This window comes from Pagrus pagrus (genome assembly GCF_965226575.1).
Source record: "Pagrus pagrus genome assembly, chromosome: 13".
Classification (NCBI taxonomy): Eukaryota; Metazoa; Chordata; class Actinopteri; order Spariformes; family Sparidae; genus Pagrus; species Pagrus pagrus.
In genome coordinates, this window is record NC_140197.1 from 12461758 (window position 1) to 12483426 (window position 21669).

General features: G+C 41.3%; 1 protein-coding gene across 3 annotated transcripts; it reads right to left on the bottom strand.

Annotated features, from left to right (window-relative positions):
- Window positions 1–18: 18 nt before the first annotated feature.
- baiap2l2a (BAR/IMD domain containing adaptor protein 2 like 2a) lies at window positions 19–15592 on the bottom strand. 3 transcript variants are annotated; one of them, XM_084370609.1, is made up of 15 exons: window positions 15524–15591; window positions 14958–15187; window positions 14558–14633; window positions 12262–12348; window positions 8922–8983; window positions 8760–8831; window positions 8416–8496; window positions 8184–8315; window positions 6608–6706; window positions 4293–4362; window positions 3328–3535; window positions 2564–2629; window positions 1847–2054; window positions 947–987; window positions 19–506 (listed from the first exon to the last, which is right to left on the bottom strand). In XM_084370609.1, exons 2-15 carry the CDS (start codon window positions 15021–15023, stop codon window positions 425–427), a joined length of 1350 nt encoding a protein of 449 aa, XP_084226735.1. In that variant the 5' UTR covers window positions 15024–15187; window positions 15524–15591; the 3' UTR covers window positions 19–424. The 3 variants fall into 3 exon arrangements, with proteins under 3 accessions (XP_084226735.1, XP_084226736.1, XP_084226737.1); XM_084370610.1 differs by having other exon boundaries at window positions 14958–15096; window positions 15524–15585; XM_084370611.1 differs by lacking the exon at window positions 14958–15187 and having other exon boundaries at window positions 15524–15592.
- Window positions 15593–21669: the final 6077 nt, after the last annotated feature.

Below are 21669 nucleotides of genomic sequence, written 5' to 3' on the forward strand. Positions count from 1 at the left end.
TCATTCACACGTCAGGATTTCAGTGCCAATAAAACAAGCATTTCAGCGAAAACTGGTGATTTAAGACGGTAAGATCAATGAACTTATCAGTTTATGTATCACAGTGATTCATGTTTACTATTTTATAAATCACTAAGCCAGAGCTGATTATGAAAAAGCTTACAAAGACACGAGTGGATGTTCAAAATAATCAAAATAATATTAACTGAAGTCCTTGTGCGAAATCAGAAATTCTAAAATATTAATCAGGAGTTTTGTCTTCTTTCTCCAACTTTGTGTGCAGAAAGACACTATGGCAAACAGACTACTGTGAGAGGTATGACAACACTCGACAAAACAACCTCCACTCAAGGTCCACTTGGTCAAGACTAGCCAAGAATGAACAGTCGAGCTCGATGAAAGCATCGTTTCCAGGGTTACGATGTCATCGTCGGTTAAAACGTGGGGCCGATCGGTCGTCGGTGTGCGTCGGCTTCAGCTTAACTGTGGCAAACGGGTTGGTACCCCTTCAAAATAAAAGAAGAAAACAATGTTGGATGAAGAGAGAAAAAACAGCAACAGAGTGGTGAAAACTAATATCAGAAAATGCCGTGGCCTAAATAACATCGTTGAGCCCGACAATAAAGGTTATTACACGAGAAACGAGCGCCGCATTTCAAACCGCACGAGCATCATCTAGCAAACTGCTCACCTGAAGTGAGAGCGAGAGTGAGAGTCATGGCTCCCAAATGGCCGCTACTGAAATGGTTTCAGTACTAAACCGCACTTCAAACTCTAATGGGAGGAAAGCGATTCTGTGCCATTTAGATCGCGGCCCTCATCATCTGTTGTTCTCTGATTTAATGGCTTCGTGATATACTTCAAAAAATATCATTAGCTTCTGTGGAAGAGGACATGAGTGGCCTCCATTTGAACGTTTCACAACCTGTCAGCACATTATTCTTACCTCGGGAAGAGTTCTGGTCTTGATCCATGTCGATTTGATATCTGTAGAGAAAAAAACGAGAAAGGTGAGTGAAGGACAATCCAAACCACAAAATGTAGACACATGCTCTGATGGAGGCTCAGCGGGCTCCGGCCCCTGACCCCTCTGCTTTCAGTCGGTCCTCCCACAAGCTGCTCATTGATGTGTTGTTTCAAGTAGCCACACACACACACACACACACACACACACACACACACACACACACACACACACACACACACACACACACACTTTTCAGTGGACACAAACTGTTGAATCACACCTTTTCAAATGTCAAAATCTCTGCATGCAGAAACAGAAATGCTACTGAAGCTACCAAAGAAGACAGTGTTTTCTCTCTGCAGCACCCTGAAGGACCTATTTAGTCACAAGGACTTCAAATAGCTCTTCACTTTAACAGCATGCTAAAAGAGGAGCGCGCACACACACATACACACACGTGCACACAACCTCCTCGCCCATACACCGTCAGCAGCTGGAGCTCCCTCCCTGCATCCACCAGAAAGACGGGTGTGGTGCCATTGAGAACAGCACTTTGCCACAGTGCCCCTGCTGGACAGACTGGGAAAGACCATCAAGGATTTACATTTAAAGTGGGAAAAATACAAATGTGTTCAGTCGTGGCAGCCATTAATATACAGGTATGTATGTAAGCAGTTTCCCCTACTTTCTCTGAGTTTGTCTGTCTATAACGACAAAAACAAGTCCAACTTATACAGAAAGAAAGAAAGTTCCTAGAAAACTGCTTTTCGGTGTCCATTTGAGATCATGTTTAAAAAGACATTCTTAATCTGATGGAGATTATTGATTGATACGAGCCACACTGATCGCTCAATCAGACAGACTGACTGATAGCCGTACCTTGCTTTCTGAAAAGGACTCAGCCCTTCTGTCAAAAGTCGGCGTGGTTGGTCCCATCCCAGACTGCTCATTTGAATATGTAGGTGGAGGTGGAGGTGGAGGGGGCGGGGCTCCACTCTGGTTCCTGCTTCGTGGTTGGTCGAGCAGGTCGCTCATGCTGCTCATGCTGCTGATGCTGCCGCTGCTGCTGCTGCTTCGGAAAGCGGAGCTGTTGAAGCGACAGTAAAATTCAATGGTTTTATATGTAAATGAAGCAGAGTATGGTTGAATGTCCTTATTGTGAGTCTAACATTCAGATGATCTATGTTAAGATTCACAATCTGGGCATTCAGCTGTGCCATGTGCTCACAGCGACTGACTTTTAGTTTTAAACCTCCTACTGGTTTTCCTCACAGCTATGGGTCACCCATTTTTCTTAAATAGTTCATGTTATTATTCCAGGCCTGAGTTTCATGCTGACCCTCTTTTAAAAATGTTGGACCCATAAAACAATAAGGACGGCCTGGGGGAACTGCAAAGTGTATTGTGTATCAGGGATGAAAGAAACATTATGCAGAAGGTTTGTCTTTGGTTTAAAGTCTCTCCATCTATTTTTAATGGCTTTCAATGACAAATTAATTTGAGGCAGGACACTTGCAGAACCTGTAGCCAGCACTTAGCATGACAAAAAGTTTTTTAACAGTCATACTTGTTGAATGCATTATATTGGATATTTACCGAGAGCTGGTCATCATCGGTGGATCATCCACTGCTTCCACGAAGGTGGACGGAAACCATCCCTGACTGAAAACAAAGAATCAGACAGTAAAGATGACAGTTAGTGAATTTGGTGTTAATGTCGTGAATAATGTCAAGAGTCACATATTCAAAAGAATTAGAAAAGACAAATACACTTTTAATACAGTTGAAATAGCTACTGGATGGACTGACATGACATTTTGTTCAGACATTCATGGACACCATAAGGATGAATCTGTGTTTAGCACTAATTAGTAAATGTTAACACTGTAACATATGGTGAGCATAGAACACATGCTGAACACCAGCATGTGAGCTTTGTCATTGTGCACATGATCGCACAGATTTTTTATGTAATGATGCACTTACCTAAAAGTTCAGACTCCTTATCTTGTTGTTGTTGTTTCAATTAAAGTTTTATTTTGCTTTTCTGTTTGTTTTACGATACTGATTGTTTCTTACATCCTTTTATTTGCCATTAACTCCTTACAAATGTTTGCATCTCTAATGTAAAATGCGTCACTCTTTTTCTCACCGGCTGATTTTCGCTGAAGAAAAGGGACCTGGAGCATTAAATGTGAAAATGTTTGGAAACCACCTGAATATATTGACCTCCTGAATGGTATCAGTGTGCAACAGAGAGTACAGCAGCAAAATTGCCACCATATACTGTATTTCGCTTGAGCAGCAGACATATTTACAGCGCATGCACAAGCAGTCACACAGGGTTAGGGTTAGCTCACCGAGAACTGCTCTCAGTTCGTCCGTACAGCCAGCCGTTCCTTGGCTGTTGGACCTTCACAGTGATCATCTCTCCCTTGGAGAAGGGCAGCAGGGTTGGGTTGGAGCCACCGGGCTGGTGGGCCACCTTCGCCCTAAAGGTTCTCCCTCCACTGCCACCTCCCAGTGACTCTCCTGAAGAGCGATAAATGCTTTCTTGGGGAGACGGAGCTGGAGAGATGACAAATTGAACTGTTTGTTACCGCACAAGTTAGCTGATAAAACCTCTTAAATGGCAAAGATGGATCTCTGGTGAAATGATTCATTAAAATATATAAAAGGGTATGATTTATTTCTTTATCCATTATGCTTCTGGTATTCATACCTCAGAGAGTAGGCAGACTACTAAGTATCTCGCTCTCTGTGTAATTATTTTGCTTGGATGGCAAGGGATGCAATACACTGAATTACACAAAAAACGGGGGGCAGTGTTATTTACTCTCTAGTGAGGATCATTGTAGTGCTGCAGACAGCGAGCGTGGTGCGTGCAATGTTTCACAGCAGCAAAAGTGGAATGTAAGTGGAACTTCCACTCAATATTCTAGAGATTGTTTATGGTACCGTTATCTGTTTTTACTCTAGATAAGCAAGGCAAATAATTAGACAGACTTTCTGCAGAGGCAAGTATAAATGAGGAAGTATGTGGAGGGAGAGAAACACAGATAAAAGGCTTAAAGGATGATAAAGCGGGCAGTGAAGGCAAAATGAGCTCAAGGCGGAGGCATTATGGGCTGTGAATGTTACAGACATACTTTGATTCTAAACATAACATGAAATATGTGGCACCGAAATCCTTTTATGATATCGTTGTCGACATGTAAGATTTATCGTCTGTGTTAGGTTAGCTTAGGTTTCCTGCTGTCAGTAAAGTGATATCTTTTCTCAAAATAAATACAGAGTTTTGGAATGGCTGGCAGTAACCACTCACCCCTTGAGGGTATTTTGCCGAGGGCCGGCTCTTCTCTGTTCCTTCTGTACTCCTCCTCCTTCATCCCCATCTGCACAACCCAGAGTATACAGCACAGTTCATGCACAAGCACAGACAACTTCATCCGAATGCTGTTTGTTGACTTCAGCTCAGCATCCAATACAATCTCTCCCATGAAGCTGACTGGAAAACGTCCCGCTGGGCTTGAGCCCAACACTCTGCAGTTGGATATTAGACATCCTCACAAACAGACCCCAGACAGTTCAGATTGGCAGTCACGACTCCTCTACTTTAGTGCTCACACCGGAGCTCCCCAGGGCTGTGTGCTCAGCCCCCTCCAGTTCACACTGTACGCCCATGACTGCACTCGATGAGACTGTGTTGACACTGTTGTTAAGTATGCAGATGACACCACCGTCATTGGCCATGTTACAAACAGCCAAGACAGTTCATACCAGGAGGAAATCAACAATCTTGCATAGTGGTTCACAGAGAACAATCTACTGCTCAACATCGGCAAAAAAAGCTGATGGAGCTGATTGATGATTTTACAAAAAAAAAGGAGCTGATGACACCCTGGTCTACATCAGTGGAGCTCAGGTGGAGCAGGTGAACAGTTTTCAGGCTCCTGGGAATCAACGTAAACTTTTTGACCAAGGCGGTTGAGGTGTTGGTTTGGAGCCAGTGCCTACTCTGGAAACAGTTCTTGAAGAAGGGGCTCTAGTCCAGGGAAACTGGTTCCGGAGCGGCACCAACACTTTGCTGGTCTAGAACAAAGAATGACTTACGTCAGGGGCTTGGGGCACGGTTATTGAGGCCAAGGGCCAACTAAAAACGCTTATGATCATTATTTTTGACATCAGTGAAGTGAGATGTCTGCACAGAGCCCAAAGGATACTAAAAGACAACACCCACCCCAGCCACAGGCTCTTCACCCTGCTGCCATTTGGCAAAAGATACAGAAGTATCCGCTGCCGTACCACCAGACTACAGAGCAGCTTCTTTTTTTCTTTTATCTGTTTTTTTCTGTTATGTAGCATAAAATGACAAAATTCAGTTTGGTTTTACAACCCTGATGTTGCAAAATGACAAATAAATTAACCTTTATCTCGAGTAATGTACTGTATATGTTAAGTGACTGTGGAAAAGCAACTCAAATATCTGTCTGAAGTGGCTCACACTCTGTTATAGCGAGAATAAATCCAACGCCAAACCAAAACAAAACAAACACTGGATCCACGTTAATCCTCTGATTGTTATTACAGTAGGATGTGGGATCTGTGGGGTTCACTGGCATGTCACCTTGTGATGAGGAACAGGCTGAAACTGACTGGGCTTAGCTCTGGGCCGTCTTTGTTGTTTACTCGCATCTTAATTGCAGCCTTCATGCAAAGGACCATATGGTGTCAGCTTGTGAATTATCCATGGTGTTAATCCTACTGTTTTAAGATGTGGAGACATCTGGGTTTATTCAGATGATGTATAAGGTTCATATTTTGATTAAAGTCGGCGGTTGAACGGGAGAGATTTATTGCCTTATCACAATCACATATTAATTTCCTTCACGCCAGAAAATAATTTTATCCCGGGCTGCAACTAATGTTGATTCTCATTATGGATCATTCTGCCAAAAAGCAGTGAAAAACAGCTCAATTTCCCTGAGCCCAAAGTGAAGTCTACAAATGTCTTCTTTTGTCCAACCAACAGTCCAAAACACAAAGACTTTTCATTTACTATCAGAAATAACAAAGACAGTAAGCAAAATCAAAGTAGTTAGCAGTTCTTCATATTTCAACCGACTAATCGATTAAATCGTGCAGCTCTCATGTAATCTGTGCTTCTATGTCAGCTACAGGTTTAATCCTCCTCAGGCAGCTTCCCTCTAACAGCATCATGTCTCGTGTCAGTGCTGTGATTCATTCTGATGGTTTCAAATCAGATCCAACCAGCAGAGGGCACACTGGTAACAGAAATATAATGGCAATAATTCACTGGCTTCTGCCTAACACACTGTCTGTGTATGATCCCTTACAGCCAGTTCAATCACATTATGTCCTCTCATCTAATCATCTCAACTTCAGACACCACATTATGAAAGTTTTGACTGGCTCAAATTCTGTTATCCATTTCACAAGATATTTCCCCAAATAGATCTTACAGAACTTCCCTCAGTCTTTTCCCCTGAAACAGGATTATATCTCACACCAGCAGCATATTTTTGGGGTTTTGAAAGACTCAAATGCAATCCAGCTCCAGCGCTGTTTGAATAATTCAATACACGCAGCTGATTTCTGTAAACTCTGCCCTGAACTCACAAAGTTATCCACAGACGGGGGTCGTCTGGCCTGGAGTCCTCTGGTGGCGTTCACCTCGTCCGCCCAGGCATCAGCTCTCTGCTGGAGGGAAACTCCCAGCTGCCACACACACACACACACACACACATACAAATATTAAAAAAATGGTCAACAGAGTTAGGGCTTATGTCACACAGCTGCTTATATTAATAATCTTTTGACAAAAAAAGGCCTCATGTACACAAATATACTGTATGTTCATTTCTATGAGAGCAGGGACGTAAATCATCCACACATGATAAGCAGTGGCCTGCCTCCTTTATGGTTCAATGTGAGTACAGTTTCTGTTGTCATGGGGTTTCTATTAGACTTCCATCTCTTCATGTTTGTGGGACACAAGTCTGTTTAAACAGGTTAAAGCTTTACAAATGAGAATTAAAAGGTTATGTATGACTCATTGATGCCATCAAACAATGCTCAAATACAAAACAAAGTTAAACATTTTGACTTAATATGTCATAACTGACTGACATATTTACTCATACTCGTATGTTTTGATGTCATATCTATTGGAATTAGTCTGTATAAGATGAGCCGGCTGGTTACAGTCCGACCTGATGAAGATCCAAGCAGAATCCAAATGTTGTCTTTTTTAACCTGTTAAGCCCGAGCTGAGAGCCCAACTTGGTAACATATATTGAAATATATATTTTAGTACCTGAGAAGTTTATAGCACAGACGGTGCCAAAATACTCTGTACTAAAACCTCTCTAATTTTGACCTGATTCACCTTACTAGCATAAAAGTTGGCAGAGTTGATGTTCAGATGTTTAGCTTTGATTTGCTAGAGATATTTTAAGGGTGGAAATAAAATCTTTCATTTATGCTGTGTGCCAACTTCATTTACTCAGACCCAGTGACATATATACTTATACTAACACATCTGAATGCATCTTATGACACCTTGATTATTCTAATAGACCTTGTAGCTGAATAGATAGACTCTAACAGAGGCCAGTTCTTAACAGGTTAAACTTCTGTGGTATGGTGTGAGTGTGCAGGCACGCCCCTCTTTTTTAATGAGCCTTGTATTTACATAGTTATCTGGAGTAGATTTATTAAAGATCAAGTTAACTATTAAAAGGGAAAACTTTTTTTCAGAGAGGCAAATGTCTTTGTTGGTGCTGCTTTTTAGCCCGTGAGCGCAGAGTTAAACAAAAATGTCAGATCCGTCCTTAACTACACATCCAGTCTCAAAGGGCTTTGTGACGGCCTCATATGAAAACAGTAAAATGTTCAGTTGTGACGGTACAGTGGTGTGATAAAAGGCGAGCAGAAAGTCCAGAGTTCAAACAGACGGCCTGTTAATGAGACATCAGTTCTGCAGAGAAACTGTGTTGCTGATCTGTGTTTGACCCACATTATAAAGGAGGGGAACTCCTCTACAGGGGCTGATAAGTCATAATCATCGCACATTATTATGAATAAGCTGACACTTATTGCAGTAAGAGTGGTAAGAACACAAACCTGACCCATTTGGCACCTGTAGACCATAATATATTAAATGTACAAATGCTATCTGAGGTGAGCTGTATACCTTATTCATGAGCTTGGCGATGGATTGTATCAGACCACAGTGTTTCTCAGCCAGGAAGCGGTGTCGTCTCTCCTCCTCCTTCAGAGCCTCGTCATGGCTCCTCCTGAGGAACTGCACATACTCGCTGCCGTCCTGAGGACACACATATTTAACAGCATACATTTACATATTTTACAAGGACACACTCGTGCACATGGTGCTGAATTTTCCTTCAGGGTGCAGAAACTCGTACCTGGTGGGCTCCTCTCCTCAGCTGCCTCTCCAGAGCTGTCGCCTGGCTGTGGACCTCCATCTCGTAGTGCCTCCTGCTGCCCTGTACGACACACGATTCATGTCACGTCTTTTCCGTTCTTTGTAATGGCTTCTTCAGTTTTAATGACAGATTATTACTTCTTTATCATCTGGGAGGTAAGTGAGCTATTTATCAAGATATTAATTAATCAGATAACTCACTCCATAACTATTCTCATGATGCCCCGCAGTTATTCATTTTCCTATAATTACGAGATAACAGCTTGTCACTCTGTAAGAGCCCTCTCTTGACCTTGTGGTGCCCCTGCTCTGGGGCTCACTCACTGATATGTAATCTTTGTCCAGTCTAATGTTATTGTCCATCTCCTGAAGAACCTCCACACTGAACGAGCGGAACTGGAGAGAGACACACGACATCATGTCAAACACAGGGATAACACACTCATACACAAGAGCTGTTTTAGGTGTAGTGATGATGTCACTTACGAGTCCTTCCAGCTCCAAGGAGAGTCGTCTTTGGCTCTCGGAGATCTGAATCAGGACATCTCCTGCACGGGAAAAAAGCATGACACGTTTCATTATAATCACTAAATGTTCTACTGGAAAACAATAAAATGACATCATGCAGCATCATATAACCTTCTCCTTTTGTTGATTTTTATGTACTCATTAACCAATGGTCTTAACAGGAATGGAAACCTGTGACTTCATCTCTTAGGCATCTCTTCCTCTAAAGTCCCAGGGTGGGAAGTTCAAATGCTGGGATAATGTTTTGCTGCTGTTTTCTACGTTGCAAGTCGTATAAACGTAGACAAATTGTTATCATTTCACCGCTTACCGATTGACCAGTAACAAAAAAGATGATTGATAGTGAAAATCTGGAGTAACATCGGGCCATATTTCAAGGTAAAAAAAAGATGTTTGATATCCCATTAGCTAATATTAGCATTCAACCACTTCCTAGCAACATTACTGTTTGATTACATCCAGTGTATATCACTTCCATGTGTCCAAGATGTGTGTTGTTCCCTGTCCTATTGTACTGTGTGACACTGTCAAACAGTTATTTTAGCTAGGAGGTGGTTGAATGCTAACATTAGCTGTCGTCTACAGGAAGCTAACAGGTTATCGAATATGTTGTTTTACCTTGAAATAAGTTGTTAGTTAAGTTGCTAATCAATCAGAAAATTACAACAATTTGTTCAATGATTATTGAAATGTGTCAGGTGTCATTATACCATTTGCAGAAGATAGGGTCTCAGCATGATGATATAAAAGAAAGACCGCCAGTCAAACCTCAAGTGATGTGAAAAAATGATGAACATTGATGATTATTTGATGAACGTTACACTCCTGATGTTTTTGTCTGCATAAAAAGTCTGTTTTAGCTCCGCCTTGTTGCACTTTGCTCTTATCAATTCCAAGAGTAAAAACAAAAAACACATTTTGAGGGTTTTTCTTTTAAAGTCTTAGCATTTCCTGATTGACATTTTGCATGAAAGTAGGTGAATGGAAATACATCTCTTGTTAAATTCATCCTTTTGTCAGATTAACTATTTATCTCCTTTTTAAATTCTTCTCTCATTAGGATTTCATCTGAGTCAGAGAGCTCAGTACAAATTTCCCTGAAAGATAATTACCCATCAGCGTTGGAAGCAGGCTGAGGGTAGAGGACGCCCAAAGACTGAACAGACTGATACGCAAGGCAAGTGACGTTGTGGGAGTGGAGCTGGACTCTCTGATGGTGGTGTCAGAGAGGAGGATGCTGTCCAAGTTGCATGTCATCTTGGACAATGGCTCCCATCAACTTCATGACGTGGTGGTCAGCCACAGGAGTACATTCAGCACTAGACTGATCCCACCAAGATGCCTTATTATATATATATACTTATTGACTCAGAGTGTCAGACACTCTGAGTCAATAGGAGGACTCTGGACGCTTTGTTTCTCTCTAATGTGCAATAATTAAGACAAACAATGTGCAATAACCCATATATTTTCAACTGTAGCATTATTTATTGCACTATATGGATATATTCTAGTAGAATGTACATTTCTTGTATTTTTGTTCTGTTTTTTGTTGTTCTTGCTTGTATATAGTTTTTATTCTTCTGCATTATTAAGGGACTTTGAATGGGAGCAGCTGTAACACAAGCAATTTACCCTCAGTTATCAATAAAGTCTTTACTATTCTGATTCTGATTGACTTTTTGTCTTTAATCATGCCATTGTACCAACTACACAGGTGTTAGCTGTAAGCTAGCTAACAACGAACGGACCAAACATTTGAGGGACTGTGCCGGTGTCTCTGCTCAGCTTCTGACTCAACTCAGGACTCACCAGAAACTCAGGTTCTTTCTGTTACCGTCCACCAGTTTACAGAGTTTATGCAGTCTGAACTTGGGAAATAGGTTCAAAAAATGATTTATTGTGCAGCAGACTGAATATCTTTTCATCCAGATAGTTCAAAAGTAGCTGATTTATTAAGGGAAACAAATGCTCAGCACTATGACTCAAATGTAGCGCTAATCGCTACACTTTTACACGCTAAACTTTTTTGTTACAGCTGTTTTGGGATTTGGGTTTGTTTTTTGTGATTTTGTTTGCTGCTAATCAAGCCAGCCACTATGCTAGCTCTGATGTGTAAATCTGTTGACATTTTAGGGCTAACAGTTAAATATTTTATTGTTTCATTTGTACTCTTGTGGAGAATCTACTGTGCTGTACTTTCTTCGGGGATTCATTGTTAATCTTTCATCTGTGATGTTTCTTCCTGACATGAGGCACAGCTAATTTCACAGCTAATCACTTTTATTAATCCAGCTTCATTATCAGACCACTGTGCAAATTCATCTTTACAATAACCTTTGAAATGTTGATGTTAATGACCGATAAGGATGAGTCTGGAATCTCATTATTTTCTTTGAAGGGATCATTGAATTATTGGCCAAATGGTATTTTAGGCCAGCTGCTGTCTTCTACCTTTAATACAATTGCATTTAACTTTCAATTACCTGCATTGTGAGGGATCTAAACATTTGATAAAAGCACAAAACCATCCCCAAAGCAGTTTAACCATCAGGATTCACCACGCCATGACATCATATTCTGAAAACGCTGCACTCGTTTAGTTTAACTCGACACCGTGCTTGAAATGCATGCTGGGATTCATTTCCTCACAGCGTGAGTACACTAATGATCCAGTTTGGACAATATCTCCAACTCCAGCTACTAAACCGAACACGACTCCCTTTCAGAGTGGCTGGGTTAAGTGAGCGGAGCACGGCCCGCTGCCTGTCATCGTTTATTATTCATGATGTCTGCTCGCATCTGATACCCAACTCTGCCAACACTCTTGGCTTGAGCTCATATAAAAACAGACTCAAACGAACACTGTGCTGCAATCTGACTTTGAAGCTGCCTCTTGACATGAGCAGAAATCTAATAAGACGGTTCTGCCTCATTCTCGAGCCCAACACAAATGTTATCTCAGTCTGAGCTACAAGTCTTGATGAGCTGTGGATGTTACACCATAAAATACATTGATTCAATAATGTATCACAGTATGTCTTACAAACCTGTACATCAAAGAGTACACTAATGACATACACCTACACGTTACACATGCTCTTGGTATTTGTGGAAGGAGTAATAAAGTGCTGCCTGAGGGTAAACTCTGGTCTTCGCCACACAGAAGAACACTGTTTAATTAGCCAAAAGACAAAACACTGCCTGAATTGTAGATATGGAAATAACCTCATTGTGTTTCCACTTAGTAATCACGACATCGCACGCGCCAGCTGACTGTGCATGTGTTCATACATACCCAGGGAGCGTGAGGACATGGTGTGGGAAGCCTTCTCTCCGATCCTTGAAAGTGCACTGAAGTAGGCCTCGCTCGTTACAGCAAGAGCTGAAATGCACACAAACACAATAGTTATTTGAAATGCAAATTGATTTGGCACAATTAATTTCCCCAGATTACAACTACAGAGGCAGGTAAACAGAGTGATTAATTACAACAGCGGAAATGCAATGGAAACGATTCAATAATTCAAATTACAACACACGCAAATGTCTCTCTGCAATCATTCGGAAATATGTTTACTCGGATAACAGCTGCATAAAATCACAGTGTAATCAAATTCTTCTTGATAAGCAATCACCATAAAGTCCCCCTTCACTCTCAATTATAACAGTGCATTTTGATTGCCTGTAGATATTGTTTTTGTTTTTATACTGTCAACGGCAAAATGCAATACAGTATCTAGCCAAAAGATTAAGACTAGAATCTGACTACTCGCATCTTTTTTTAACACACAGAATTTTTAAAACAGGTTCTATGCTAAAATATGTAGCAACTTACATGAATTAATCACTTTTTATTGGCCTCTTTGACGTCATAGAAATGTATAATTAAAAAAGGCAGTACGTTGAATTTGCAGTCACAACAAAACTACAATCCAAACAGTAAAAGCTGAACCTCCCCACTGAGCAGACAACGTCTGTGGACGCCCAAAACAGGTTGATATCATGTCCGCCGGGCCAGGCCATGATCTGGACGTCCACGGACAGAAAGAATTAGTCAACAAACGACATATAAACGTCTATACAACGTCCAGAAAAGACGTATAAAGAGCTCACACGTGTAAGGACACTCCCACACAGAGTTTAAAAGCCTGCAACTCCTCCAGTTAATTAGAAGTGAAGAAGCCTCTTGGATAAGAGGTGGAACGTGTTCAACAAACTGAAACACATCCAGTTGCCTACGGTACAGCACTTAGAACTACCATGACCCGGATGACTGAGAACCGTCATCAACATACAATCTGAATAGTGACAGAGCCGTGGTTAGCCTCGGCTCAAACTTAATTGACTTACTTTCCCCACGTAGCTGTTCCCTGTACTTTAATCGCAAAGATTTTGATGAACTAACCTACATCTTATTGAAGTAGTTTGTTGACCAACATGAACAAGGCAGACGCTAAATCCGATCCAATCACAGCTCAACACTTTAGCTGGGGGTTGCCTCGGCTTTTTGTTTGTTTGTTTTTATTTGAGTGAGCTTTAGCTGCATTTTCAGCAGGAAAAAGAGGAGACAACCTTGCCTTGTTTTTGTCAAGATGGGGCTACAACCAATGCTAACCAATCAAACACACACTCCCCGAGGCTGTGAGACTATGGATTTCACTGACAGACACATAGCTCTTTAAAAACATTGAATAGGGGCAGTGTGGGCAGCATCCACTACTTATTCATTTATAAGGAGACGCTGCATCAGTAGAATCTAAATGGACTCTTAAGTTCGATCAGTTCTTGGTCTTGACCTCATTAACGTGGTGAAGTCGCGGCTCCACACAGAGCACGCAGGAGGAATTTAAAGTCTCGGTGCAGGTGGCAACCAGAGACATCATCATCTGTATTTTATTGTCTGCAGGGCTTTTGGTGCAGCGGTGCGACTGTGAATCAGTTGTTGATGACGTCGCACAAGTGCTCGTGCATATATTAAACAAGCACCTACAGCGTAATGTAATATAAAGGGCTCACCATGTGGAACTGCTTCTGTGGCTGAATTTCATTTCCATCTCAGCACTTTAAAGGCCGCTCGCACCGAAACGCATCGCGCAGGGATTAGAGGTGATTACGAGGAGGATAATTAAGACATCAAATGTAGACTGTAGGTTGAGATTCAAATTAAAAGTTTAATCCGTGCTCTGAAATGACCTCTTCTCACAGAAGCACATTCAAAAATAAAGCAAAGAAATGAATTAAAGAACATGAGGCCCAGACTGTTTTCAATATCCTAAATCCCTGCCTCAGTCTTTGGAAATCAAATATCTTTCTGGGCCGTTGTTTGTCTGTTTTCAATGTACTCATAACCTCTGCAGGCTGTGTTTACGGGCCCATTATCAAGGCTCTCACTGCACCAGGAAGGTTTTCCCAAAGCGTTTGGACTTTGGAATTAGGCGGAGTGAAAGAGACAGCTCCCATATCCTGTGTACCGCCATTATAGTTTGTTTAGTATATAGCACTTATAAAGGAAGGTGTGTGAATTTCAGAAGTGAGAAATTCTCATCAGCGGATTGTCTTTTTTCTTTTTTGTTTCTTTCTTTATGTCTTACCTTGGAAAGCCTGCATATAGCTGCTACCAAGTAAAACCAGTTTCTGTAGGCTCGGGTTGAAGTCATCCATCAGGTTCTGTTCGGGAAACACACACACACACACACACACACACACACACAAACACATATTTGAAAGTCAGACAAACTTTTAGACCCACCTTAAGGAGAATCAATAAAACGCCTTTAATTCAATCTGTATTTATGAGCACAAACTCTCCCGCCCAACGCTGGAGCACAGACAGCCTCAGACTCAAATCTCTGGTGTTACCAAGCAAAGGAAACACTCCTTGAATTCAAAACTGACTGTGTGGATTCACATCATGTCTGCTCGCCAGAAACAATACGCTAAGTTTGTCGTCTAATTTGAGCCACTACCCCACACACAGTGCCTGTTACCTACCGAGTAAATCCCCAAGGTGGAGCGATGCAGCTGATCACTATTCATCCCCGACATGTTTATATCCATAACAGTGCAACTGTCACTGAAACCTTGACAGGGTCTGCAGCTTTTTTATCATCCAGCAACTGTGCCAAAGCCTCTGAGAGAAAGGAGAGTTAATCGTATTGAAGCTGACGTGTAGTTGAGAGGGAGCAGCAGCTCAGTGTGCTGGTAATCGACACCGCTGTGGCCTGAGAGAGACCAGAGTAAATAATTAAACATGGCTCAACCATAAAACACCCTGACAGATGCTGTAAACCTTGACTGTCTGGGCGTGTGCGTGCGTGTTTGTGCCACATTGAATGTTTTATTCAAGACAACAACAGAGATCTCTTTTAACTCTCTAATGTACAGTAAATATAATGTAATATTTATATATGTTACAGTTTATAACCTGCCTAGGAACGCCAATAAAAGCCTTGTGAGTTTAATTGTTTATAATATTACAAATTCATTTCTTGAGTTTAACTGAAACTGTCAGTAGAAACTTTTTGGCTTTAAAGGTGTTATTGATAACACTGACTCACATTGCATTGATGTTAAAAGGCCGCTGTTGTTCGAATCATCTCCCCCCTCAAGTGGTTGCCAGTTTGTGCACTGGCTAACGTTGCTAAAGCTAGCTAGCTAACACTGACATCACAAGAGCTAGCTAACTCTAACGTTGCTAGGGCTAGCTAACGCCATCGTCGCCAACGCCGGTTAGCGTAAATGTTGCTAATGCTAGCTAGCTAACTTTAGAGCAGTACATCATGCTGGGCCCATTAAGAGCAGCTATTTTTTGTCGGTTTATTCACATTTTTGTTGCTTTATTCAGATTAAAACATACATTATATTGCAATTATTAGCCGCTAACTGCATTTAAGCTATTAACTTTGCTTTTTGCATCTACGAGATTTAAAGCTTATTAACCTTTTTTTTTTTTTAAGATTAGAGGACATGTTGCTCTTGGCCTGTTATAACTACACAACTACTATAAACTCATAAGGTATTTATTAATGCTATATTGGGCTGCAGACGTTACTTAAACAGGAGTAAAGGGATTATATGTTGGAGAACATTTTCTGGTTTTGATGCACCTTTCAGCATTTACAGCAACAGGATGATCTAAGTTTATGGTTCTGCTGTATCGTAAGGAAGTCGTCTCTCGGTGCAAAGGTGTGACTCACAGATTAGATGTAATAAAAATAGTTGCTAGACTTTGTCTCAGAGGTATTAACCACTGTATCTCAGGTTTCGGATACAACTATTGTGCTGTATCGTAGGCAGCTGGACTTGTTTCAGTTTCTTGAACACGTTTCATTTCTCATCCAAGAGGCTCCTTCAGTTCTAACTAACTGGAGGGGAGTTGCAGGCTTTTATCACCCACCTACAATGAAGTACTGAGTTCCCTCCCCAGACAGCTTAACAACCATTCACTCCTGGGCTCACCTAGCCCTAGCAACACACGTGAAGGCCAGTTGGGTCAAGGACCCTCAAGTGGCCCTAACGACTCTGTAAACGTATCACGTCTACAATACAGCACTTAGAACTACCTGAGAACCTTCCTCAACAATACTGTAGAGTCACTTCATTGTTGGTTTGGGTCTTTTCATGGCATTTAATCACTAAAAATATAGAGTATCACCAGTCTTATCATTTCATAACTGATTCTGAACTATGTGTTTTCTAACAAAATATTCATTAGTATTTATGTTGTCGTCACTTAAATGCCTGAAAATAATCTGCACAGGTGGTCATGGAGTTAACAGTAATTCTGAGAAAAGCGAAAGTGAAAAAGGTGTCTTCTAAGCACATGGAAATGAAAAGCAATTGAAACCAGTGTCAGTTTGTTGCACTATCTGTGTTAAAAATAAAGAATAATGTCTCTTTGTGAATGACGTCCTTGAATGAGCTTTTCTCTCTCTCTTGTGTTTCTGTCCTCTTTCTGGGAGGTTATTTGCAGTTGCTTCACGTCTTCGTAGAAACATATTCTTCATATATCTGAACAATCCACTTAATACTGTCATTCTGTGTTTCCATATCATAATTCTACCATTGTCACTTCAGGCACCTCTGGTACACATGACTTTTATCACATTTCAGTCTATCCTGTGAGAGAGATCAATCCTCTGTTGCTCCTTTCTCTTTTTTCCCCTGTTAAAGGTGCAATATGTAAGAATATATGTAAGAATCGACCGCCTGTTGAATTCATGCTCAAAAAATAAATAGGGGGCAGCGTATCACCAGAGTAACCGCTAATTCCTCATTCAAATGGAGCTAAAGATGTGTGAGTGTGTCATGTTGTGCAGATTGTAAACTGACTACTAAATATGAGCATATTTTAAAATCTGATTTACTCAACCCCAATCCTTTAATACTGTAATATCACTAATATTCCTCGGTTTTGATTGGTTAATGTAGAATTAAGTGGTCATATGTGCTGAAAATCCCTTAATCCTGATACTTTAATCACCTTAGATGTTAAAATCCTACTTGCACAGACTGAACAAGGCAAAAAAGAAGCATGAAATACCCCAAAAAAAGGAGCTCTGACGTGTTATATCAAAACCTGCCATGAGTGAAGGGAAAGTTATTGATTTCTTTTCTTTGCCTCAGCCATCATATTTTGGCAGCGGGCCTGGCACCCGACCCCCTGTTGCCGAGCTGAACCGCACACTCCTGTGAGCTGCACTCGACTCACACCTGATGGATTTATTATCAAACTGTGCGTTTTTCTTTGCTCTGACACGTCCGAGTCAGTGAACTCACCGTGAACTCCCAGGAGAGTGGAGTGTGGTCCGTGTGGACGGTGATTTATTCCCTGTGTGAATGCATGTTAGATACTGTAGGGTGGTGTGGTGAGGGCAGTGATTGTATTTCAGTCTAATCGATGCATGTATGCAAGGCAGGAAATGACAAAATAGACTGCAAAACCTCTGAAGTCCCAGATTAATTGTTTATAGATGAATAGATAACGGAGCGAGAGAGAGAGAGAGAGAGAGAGGGAGCCTTGTACACTAGATGGCACCATTAACTAACTGGAGACATGACTGGAATATTAAACAGCTTCATAACACACACCTATTTTAATCTCTTCTTGTTCCCTCTTTTCTTATTTTCTTTGCTTTTAATACAATTCTGCCAGCTCTGGGTCAGTATATCAGGTGTGAGGACAGACATCCCCACTGCATGCCTACACCTTCTTACACAAGAAGCTTATATGTATAGATTTAGTGCAACATAGTGAGCATGATGATTGATTGTAAAATATTAAATATTCGATCACAGACAGAGCTGGAAGGAGTCCAGTTTAAATTAGTAAAAATAGTGAAAACAATACTGCATTTCAGGTAAAAGTCATGCATTCAAAAGCTTGTAGAAGTACAACAATAGTATTAATAGAAGTAGAAGGATTTATTATGCAGCATATGTGGTGGGGCATTAGCACACAGGAAGTCTTGATACATTTTTACCCTAGAGGACATTTATCATGTTTTATCTACCTCATCCAAGAGGGCACTTCAGAGGCTTTTTTTCGAGAATGGGCCACAAGTGGTAGCAAGTAAACAATAACTCCGCGCGAAAAGGAAGAGAGCATCTACTAATGTACGAGAGACTCTGGGTCATGATATAGCTGCAACATTAGCAAGCGAAGTCTCCCTCTACCTGCTGATATGGTTAACAGGAAAAGAAAATAGTTATAAATAAAATAGTTCCAACATGAAAGTGTTCGCAACAAAGTCAAGAGAAGGCAGACGTCTCTACGGCTGATATCTCCCAAATTCAGCAACTCACACCAAAACAATCTAGATGGATGAATAGCACGACAGGTAAGAGGAAAAACATGTAGGCCATTTTTGATTTGGGGGTGAACTGTCCCTTTAACTATTTTGCATACTGTTAATCTGTAACAATTTATCATATGCTATTAACTGATCACATACAATCATACAATGTACAGTGTATCAGCCAACATACGGCAGCCAGGGACCATCTCCGGATCTTAGCTAGTTCTCTGGTCAACTTTCCACCACTGCAGGCCACTCGCAGCTCTTTGATATATTTCTCCTGTCACAGTGGACCTTTAAACAGTTTATTAGAGGGGCTCTGTGTTTGTTAATGTTAGCGGACTCCATTTCTAAGCTAACGTTAGCTGCTGTTGCTCTATGTTAGCGGAGCAGAGAGAGGTACTGAGACGAGGCGCTGGATAACATGCATGAGGTCACATCCTTTGGACTGACGCGGATAATTCGACCCGAGTACTTCACGAAGAAATCCACAGTCCAGCGACATTAAACAACTTTAACAAATCGTACAGGCTTGTACAGGCAACCGAGAGAGACGGGGAAGGTCTCATCTTCATGTCATGTTACAATCCGCTCACATATGGGCAATAAAGAACTAATCTAAGGTGAACTATATACGAACTTTAGCTGAAAATGTTCAAAAATGTTAAATAATAAATAGCAATTTTGACATTATGATGTCTATGTACTATGTTGCAGTGATGTCTATGAAAGTTAGCATGCTAACCAGCTAGCCCTGGTCCAAAGCTCCCTTCGAGCCCCGGGTCCCAGTCCGAACTGCTAGCTCCACTGAGCTAACCAGCTAAGGGCTGCTACAGTTAGCAGCAGTTAGCGAATACTCTGGTGATATGCTGCCCCCTGTATGTTTTGAGTATGAATTTGACGAGGTGGCAAATTCTTACATATTGCACCTTTAATTTGTGTAAATGGCTACAAATTGTGATGTAGGGGCCCTTTAAATATTACAGAACAAGAAAAAACAACAGTAACAAACAAAACAATTATCCTAAAGAGCTTGAAATGAGGCATTATCACGCATTTGTTTTCACTCAGCTTTGTTTAAAAGGATTACTTTCACTGCCACAATTCATCTGTTTCACAGCTCAGTAAAGAGGTAACATCAACCCACAAAGAAAAGTACATTTGTTGGTGGGAGAAGCAAAATCTTTAGACTTTCAAGTAACTGAGCAGCTCTCACCAAATCCCCCAGCACCGATTATAGTTAAATCCTGTGGAAAAATCGCCTCAAGGAATATGAAACATTCCCAACAAAGGAAAACCTCAGAGCTCAGAACACACAGAAAGGTCAAGGGTGACTCGGATGATAAACTGAACTCAGACTCGAAGGCCGCGGAGGCTTTTATGGACACATCGGCAGTACATCTCGATCGTTAACTGGGCAGCAGTGTCCAGAATACTTCACCCAGCCTGTCCTTCTTTCAATGCACCTGCACACACTTTATCATCGCTCACTCACTTCACTGTTTGTGGACTGACTTGTGCTGCGGGGTTGAACAATTAAGCTCCAATCAGCCAAAGAAAACAGAACTCATACTTGAATCCCCAAATGCATTCATGTACAGAGGCGATGTTTACACTTTCATCATCTGAAAGTATTAAAATAAAAACCATTTAAAGCTGCAAGCATTCTCCAATCAACATTAGGTAGCGATACAACCCACACTGCTGCTGCAAAGCTATTTACAGCCGAGAAATTACACCAGTGACTTCAAGTGTAGAGGCTGAATACAAATGTGTGCAGCTCAGACGTTTCTCCTTTTGTTTTTGTATTTACTTTTCCCAGCCGTCTCTCCAGGAGTACTTACCGACCTGCTTTATTATTCCAGTGGTCGGCTGAAGACTGAGAGCTATTTTGTGCTGCAGACATGTCAGATGTCTCGCGCTGTTTCCCCACAGCTGTCTCATATTGGAGCTTTCAGCGGCTGCGACTTTGAGAGGTCTTAGTTTAAATCCCCCTTAATACTTGTGTGAGAATGCACATCACACACTAATTTAATACACACAGCGGAGAGTTTCTCACACCTGTCTTCGTCTCCGGGTGTTTTGATCATGCAAATACGCATTACACTCAGATTAAAGGTGCACTATGTCGTTTTTTTGGAGAAGAAATTCAAATTTAGTATTTTAAAGGTGCACTATGTAGCTTTTCAAGCTGTTCTCGGAGTAAAATAAGGTCCACAGAACACTGTTTGAAGCTAGGAAGGTGGCAGGGTCCGCCACATATAAAAAAAGCGAAACAGTGTGAAACTGTGTTGTCCTTTAAGGTCAGTTTGTTTATTCAGTCATGAAAACAAAGAGAGTTTGTTTATTTAGTTTGTTTAGGCATTAAAAAACAACAGCTCGCCCCTTCAAAACTACAAAGTGCTCCTTTAACATGCATCATTACTGGCGAGTGTGGTTTAATGAAAATCGCTAATAGCACCAGGTCCGTATCATGCTCTGCAAACCCCCACCAGAGCCATCATTCTGTCATCTCTGCTGCCGGAGAGCCGGTCCATAGGGAGCCTTGAGGCTGACTTATGGCTGCCCGCACAACACATTACAGTAGGCGCTGAGCAAGAAATTATTAAGCCTCGGGGAGGGAAAAACTCATTTACTGACTGTTATGCATGCAGCAAAGATCTTCAAGGAAAGCCTGGGAATGAAGACCCTTTACTGTGAGGCTACCTGCCTTTTTCAGCACATGTTGCACCATCCTCGTGACTGAGGATGTGATTTTTATGCAGTATTTTTTTATTTTTCAGCTGCTGTCCACAGGCACAGATGACTGTTTAAACACTGCAGGGAAAGTTAACTGTAGGCGACAGGAGGGAGACAAAATGTACAAAAAGTGCTTTATTATCAGACTGCATGGAGGGAGCAGCTCT